General features: G+C 45.8%; 1 protein-coding gene and 2 pseudogenes across 1 annotated transcript in view; 2 read left to right on the top strand and 1 right to left on the bottom strand.

Annotated features, from left to right (window-relative positions):
- Window positions 1-1,046, top strand: part of LOC122547890 (histone H4-like) — a 2,515-nt gene extending 1,469 nt beyond the window's left edge. Inside the window, exon 2 of the mRNA XM_043686457.1 lies at window positions 6-1,046. Within this exon, the coding sequence (XP_043542392.1) occupies window positions 6-306 (301 nt within the window). The 3' untranslated portion in view covers window positions 307-1,046. The remainder of the gene's footprint in view (window positions 1-5) is intronic.
- Window positions 1,047-1,124: 78 nt separating this feature from the next.
- LOC122547889 lies at window positions 1,125-3,404 on the top strand (annotated as a pseudogene).
- An 881-nt stretch (window positions 3,405-4,285) lies between these two features.
- LOC122547888 lies at window positions 4,286-4,770 on the bottom strand (annotated as a pseudogene).
- Between the last annotated feature and the right edge of the window lie 2,320 nt (window positions 4,771-7,090).

Genomic DNA, 7,090 nt, shown 5'->3' with positions numbered 1-7,090 from the left:
GGAAGAGGTAAAGGAGGCAAAGGCCTGGCAAAAGGCGGGGCGAAGCGGCACCGCAAAGTGCTCCGTGATAACATCCAGGGCATCACCAAACCAGCCATCCGGCGCCTGGCTCGCCGTGGCGGGGTCAAGCGCATCTCGGGCTTGATCTACGAGGAGACCCGCGGGGTGCTGAAGGTTTTCCTGGAGAATGTGATCAGGGATGCGGTCACCTACACTGAGCACGCCAAGCGCAAGACGGTCACTGCCATGGATGTGGTGTACGCTCTGAAACGCCAGGGCCGCACTCTCTATGGATTCGGCGGCTGAGCAGAAAGCCCCCCTTTTCCAGCGAACCCAAAGGCTCTTTTCAGAGCCGCCCCCCCAAATCTTCCCATTGAGAGCGGAGACCTGAGGACGGAGAGGGCACAGAGGGAGGGGATGCTGTTCTGTACCAGGTTATTGCACGTTTAATACACCACATCGCGATTGGTAATCCTGCCCAAACACTAATGTTATATATTGCAGTATTTGTATTTCATGCTTTGTGGGGATAGTACTTTTGAGCTTTGATCTTTCCATCGGCCTGTTTCAATGTGAGTTGTTAACATTGACACAACACCACGTTATACGGACAGGTTTATTTGGAAGGCTACAATGTCAATTGTATTCAGGTTCACTGCAATTGATTTTAAAAAGATGTACTTATGAAGGCTGAGATTGGGTAACTTTGCCGAAGGACAGTGGGCCATGTTTCAGTCTCTTTGTTTAAAGCGGCGCGGGTGCACAGCTTCATTAACAACCGTTTCCCATTCAGTTTGTCCGGGCTGTTATACAGCCCGCGTTTTCCTCCTGCCTGTTCCAGACAGATCAGGCAGTGATCCCGCCTCCTGTCCGCCCTCACTGCTAACTGGAGTGTAAAATACTGCTATAAAGTATCAACGTTTATCTTAATTGGAGCCCCATGGTGTTTTGCTTCTTCATGTTGAATTTCATCTCCGGCTTTGTGAGGGTGAAATCGGCCGGCGGGCTTTTTGAAATTGTCCAAGTGAATCAATCAGCCTCCAATGCTTCTTTTCCTGCCCCTTCCGGAGCGGTTTCTCAGTGAGCTGAGGGGCGGGTCTATATCCAATCGCAGCTCTAGGGCGGGCTCTCCATTCCCTTCAAAAGGCAGCACTGCAGCAGCCTCAGCATTGCCAGCAGCAGCCTGTGTGTGTGTATTCCAGAGAGTTGGAGAGAATGGCCAGGACCAAGCAGACAGCGCGCAAATCCACCGGAGGGAAAGCTCCCCGCAAGCAGCTGGCGACCAAAGCGGCCCGCAAGAGCGCTCCGGCCACGGGCCCCGCACGGTGGCTCTGCGGGAGATCCGCCGCTACCAGAAATCCACCGAGCTGCTGATCCGCAAACTGCCCTTCCAGCGCCTGGTGCGAGAGATCGCTCAGGACTTCAAGACCGACCTGCGTTTCCAGAGCTCGGCGGTGATGGCCTTGCAGGAGGCCAGCGAGGCTTACCTGGTGGGGCTGTTTGAGGACACCAACCTGTGCGCCATCCACGCCAAGCGGGTCACCATCATGCCCAAAGACATCCAGCTGGCCCGCCGGATCCGCGGGGAGCGCGCCTAAGCGGAGCCTGGCCGGCCCGGCACATTCATCCCGAGAGAGAGAGAAACACAACGGCTCTTTTAAGAGCCAATAAACAACCCAGAGAGAGCAGGAAACGATGGGTTGCATTGCTATTGTAATTATAAAACCAGAAAGTAAATAGGCAATATAAGCGATATTGACATGGGCAGTGAAGTCATAACTAATGAGATCTCCCGTGTTCGCAGAATGTATTATAAAATTGTGGAATATAATTTTAACATGATATTGTGGTGGTGGATTATAAATTCTCGCGAATCTCCCTCTCTGTCTTGATATTCATATGGCTTATTATTGGAAGAAGGGAAAGATTTGGCGCCAAGAGATCGACTTGCTACTTGCAGACATTGGTATTTTCGGAAGTGCATAGGAGCTGAGTATAGCATTAATGATGAGTCAGTTAAACAAGAAAGTCACAGATAGTGGCAGCCAAGTTCCAACTACTCAGATCTCTGGTGATCGCAGATTTTGTTGTTATAGATTCGAGGATTTAAACTAATGGGGGATGATATAGAATTGGCGCCAAAAGATCAACGGCTCATTTTCAAATTTGAAAATCCCACTAACATGTAGAAAAGAGCGCGAAGTTTTACAGATGAGAACACGTTGATTTATCTATCGATTACAGAATTGTAGTTCATACAATCTCAATTTGCCCCCTTCCCTCCTTTACAGCTGGAAAACAAAACACTCGTGGGTATTTAATATGTTCTCTCTCTCTCTCTGAGAAGAAAGCCTGTCTATGAACACACTAGTGAACATAGCGCAGAGGGAAATTGGCCGCTCAATTCAGCTCTTCCTGATGCAGTTAAAGGGAATGTGAAACCAAAGTCAAACCCGATCGGGTACATTTGTCATTCTCTAAGTACAAATTCACCATGTGGCGGGGTGGGGGTGGTACGAGTGTATGCGCGCGAGTGCAAAGGGATATACGCGTACGACTGAGAGGGTGCGTGCGTGCATGAGTGAGGGACAGTTTGTGTGAGCGTATGAAAGAAGGTCTCCGTGAGTGCCTGTGCGTGTACGAGTGTGTGTGCTACGCTCAAAAGCTGTAAGAATCTGAATCCATTTTCTTTAGATTCGAATCAGTCTGGCCATTGTGGCATTATCAGTTGTTCAAGTTCACTTGACAACGTAACATTTAGATGTTCTGCGATTTATATTTGTAAAAACATGGTCATTGTAAAAGATTAGAGATTAAGAAACAATCCAGGTCTTTTTTTGAATATATGGTTTCAGTTACATCACACTGAACACTTTTTTGCGAAAAATTCTGTCTTACGCTCTTATATTCTATGTGATGAAAGCTGCGAAAGCTAGTGCATACAGATAAACCTGTTGGGCTATAAGTTGGTGTTGCGTGATTTTGTACACCCCAGTCCAAAATCAGCATGTCCAAACCACAAGTATTCAAAACCAAGGCGATATTGATTGACTGATCTCCGATATAAAAGTCAAGCTTCTCCACCTTAAAAGTAAAATAAATCCGACAGAGATGACGGACTCGCTCATTTCACAGATGCTGTGAGTGGCTCTTAAAAGAGCCTTTGGGTTGTCAAATTCAAGGATGGTCTCTTCACTTTTTAGCAGATCCAGCAGCAGCGGATTTCTTGGGCAGCAGCACGGCCTGGATATTAGGCAGCACCCCGCCCTGAGCGATGGTCACCCCTCCCAGCAGCTTGTTGAGCTCCTCGTCGTTGCGCACGGCCAGCTGCAGGTGCCTGGGGATGATGCGGGTCTTCTTGTTGTCCCGGGCCGCGTTGCCGGCCAGCTCCAGGATTTCAGCCGTCAGATACTCCAGCACCGCAGCCAGATAGACCGGCGCTCCTCCGCCCACATTGCGGCCTCTTATACCTTCGGGAGGAATGGTGGGGGCGGCCGTTTCTGATTGGGAATTGGAACAACATTAGGAGGGGCTGGACAATGGGACCAATCAGATATCTGCCTCATTCCCCAATCCGAGGAGGGCGGAAAGTACCGGCGCCAAATCATCAACCGCTTTCTATCAAATTTGAAAAGCCCGCCAATTTCCAAACAAAGGAGTATGTCTTACACTAAGAAATAAGTACAAAAAACTGAATAAGTTTAAAAAACATTAATTCGCATGTTAATTTAGGTTTAGTTTAAAAATGTGTACTTCACACGGTCTTACTCTCCCTCATTTGCCGATCTGTATCTGTCCATTTCTGATCTTGAGATTGGGTTATTTTCTAAACCTTGAGAAGAATCTGAAACAAAACAGGCCAAAGACTGCAGTCTGCAACCTGTTTTCTTTTCACATTTCAATACCACCCCGATATGCTCATAAACCAGGACACAACATTCACCGGCTCAGCATCGACACGTTTTTTTAAGTCGATATTTAAGACGACCCGCATCATGGAAATGTAAAGTAAATCAGAAGGTAAAATGAATCAACCATGAGACGGAAAGACGTGGGCAATTGTCTGCCAGGGATGAACAAACAAGATGTAAAATGACTCACTGGAGCTTGATCTGCTCTCTCCACCCCACTCCCAAATAATTTGCAAAGCACTTATTAGCACAAAAACATATAGTACAAGAAATTAAAATGCCTTATCAAGAATCACACGCAAACTAAAACAAACAACCCTTAAAGAAACGGTTCAGCTGTCTCAGGGAGGTTGTAGGTGGCTCTTAAAAGAGCCTTTGGGTTGTGGATGTGTTTGTTTCAGTGCAATGCGGTCCTTCACTTGGAGCTGGTGTACTTGGTCACCGCCTTTGTGCCCTCCGACACGGCGTGCTTGGCCAGCTCCCGGGCAGCAGCAGCCGCACGGCGGTCTGGATCTCCCGGGAGCTGATGGTGTTGCGCTTGTTGTAATGGGCCAGGCGAGAAGCCTCCCCCGCGATGCGCTCGAAAATATCGTTGATGAACGAGTTCATGATGCTCATGGCTTTGGAAGAAATGCCAGTGTCGGGGTGAACCTGCTTCATCACTTTGTAGATGTAGATAAAACAACTTTCTTTCCTGGACCTTTTCCTCTTCTAACCGCCCTTCGCTGGCGCCTTCTTGATAATTTTCTTCGCGCCCTTCTTGGAGGCTTGCTGTGCTATCTTCTCATCAGCCATAACATGGCTCACTTTCAGACACAGAATAAGGGACAGCGAGCTCGGAGCCCCTTTTGTATAGCGTGATGACGTCTTCAATGCTAATGAAGGATAGAGGAAGACCTAGTTCCTGATTGGGTAGTTTACACGGAAGCATTTCCAAATATTGAGTCTCTCTGATTGGTTAGTGTGAGATCCAATGTGGAACTGTCAGAATCTACAACGAAATGTGAAGTGGATGGTGATTCTGTAACTGTCAGTCTGACTGAGGGAGATTTGTTTTTTGTCTGTGATACAGAAAGTGACTGTGGTAATGGCTCGGTTTCCTTTTGCTCGTTATTGTGATGATGTGGGAGTGGAAGGGTGTGTTTCTAGCTCCGCATGTCTGTTTCTGGTCCTGTCTCTGCGCTGGAAATAACACTAAGTGGTGAGCACTGCTGCCTCACCGCGCCAGTGACCCTGCTTCGATTCCAGTGGGTGATTGTGTGTGTGGATTTTGCACATTCTCGCCGTGTCCGAGTGGATTTCCTCCGGGTGCTCAGTTTTCCTCTCTCAATTCAAAGACGTGCAGGGAGGTGAATTGACCATGCTAACTGCCCATAACGTTCCGGGATGTGTCGGTTACGTGCATCAATCAGGGCTTGAATAATAGGGAATGGGTCTGGGTGGATTACTCTTCGGAGGGTCGGTGTGCCGAATTCTACACTGTAGGGATTCTAAGAATGTGAGTGTTTTCTAGGTTTGGGGTTGATGGAACTCGTTCTCACCTGCACGGAGTTGGAGAGAGATGAAAGAAAGTCCCTATTTAAAATTTTTCTTGAGTCACGGGTTGAAAGTCTCTGTCTTTACTGTGGGATTAATATATTTCTGAGAACTTGATTGCTAACTGTGGGCCCAGAGACCGATCTGTAACTGTGTGCTTTGCAAGTAACTACAGTATATCAGAATCACGTTGCTGCAGTTTTCATTTCGGAGTATTGAACTTTCACGCAGGGATTTAGAGCATTTCTCAGTCTCATACGAATGCCTGTTATCCAGCAACCGTTAGCATGTTATATATGTGTCACTTTAACTTTGTATCTATCGAGTCCTTATTTCGACATTTGGCATTAATTCAACACCTGTCCATTGAGGCTCTGGTCCTCTGTGTAATGGCCAATTAGTGTTACTTCATGACAGGTTTTATTCTGTATCCGTCAAACACTGACGTAAGCGGTAAAACTTTACACCATCTGCCTGCCACTTGGAAATATTCCTCCAATCTGTGCCTATCCATCTCTGGGAGGTAAAGCATTTTTGTTTCCTCTATTTGACAGTCTTAACATGTCACTATGTTACTGGATTGTAGCTTAAACCTTCTGAAGTGTAATCTGTTGTTTTTACTCTGTAGGTTTCAGTCATTAACATAAGAATGTGTCTCATTTAGTATCTACAATTTTGAGTGTGACCAAACACCACTTTGGACAGTCTCCGGTGGGACTCCCTCCCCACCACATCCATAACCTTTGAATATCAGCGTCTGTTCATTGACAGAATGTTTGTATTTATAACTGCAGCATTTGGTAAGGGTCAATATATTGTACATTGCAGAAACTGGCAATAACAATGTTACTGCTGATGTTACACTGTTCATGTCAGTTTCTCACCAGTGGATAGCTGCATTGTATCCTAACAATTCATTGTTTTGCGGCTGACTCCATATTTCATTCTGTAACTGCCAGTTTGTTGTTTCTAATCTTGATTTCACTCAGTTTCTGTCAATACACTGGCATGTAATAGAGCAAATATTTCAACATTTCTAACTTTCAGATGAAATGAATGGGTTTTTTACTCCATCCCTGTTACGTCGCAGGGACTTGTAATTGAATCTGTCAGTATGTGATCTGTGAGCACACAGTAAGTTAGAGATAAAGTGAAAGGTGAATGATGCCTCTCATTTCTGTCATGCAATTGCAGGGTATATACACCACTGTTATTAATTTCTTTCAGACTTGTGTCAGTTTAAATATCTCAAAGCAGAAGACAACAAGAAAAATGAGAAGTCAGCGACATTTTTATCTGCCTGTGTGTACTCAGCTCTGAGAATGTGTGTTATCAAAGTGTACCTGTCAGTTTTTATTAACGAATATAAGAACTTTGTTTTAAATCTTATACCTGTCAGTTTCTCCAATGTGAATGTTTGAGTGCAGTTTTCAATCTTTACCTGATAGTTTCAACTAAAAGTGAATTTGAAAGTATCTGTACCTTTCAGTGTGTGCTGTGAATAACTGAGTGTACTTATAATATTTGGCTCTGTTTATGATGACACTTCCCAGAAACTGCAGGAGCTCTTTTTACTTCAAGTCTCTGTTGCTCAACATGAATAAGATTTTATCTATTGCCATCCATGTCAGGCTAGCATGGTG

The sequence above is a fragment of the Chiloscyllium plagiosum genome, unplaced genomic scaffold (assembly GCF_004010195.1).
Source record: "Chiloscyllium plagiosum isolate BGI_BamShark_2017 unplaced genomic scaffold, ASM401019v2 scaf_11504, whole genome shotgun sequence".
Lineage (NCBI taxonomy): Eukaryota > Metazoa > Chordata > Chondrichthyes > Orectolobiformes > Hemiscylliidae > Chiloscyllium > Chiloscyllium plagiosum.
The sequence above is the reverse complement of the archived record's forward strand: the minus strand, read 5'-3'. Positions and strand labels throughout refer to the sequence as shown.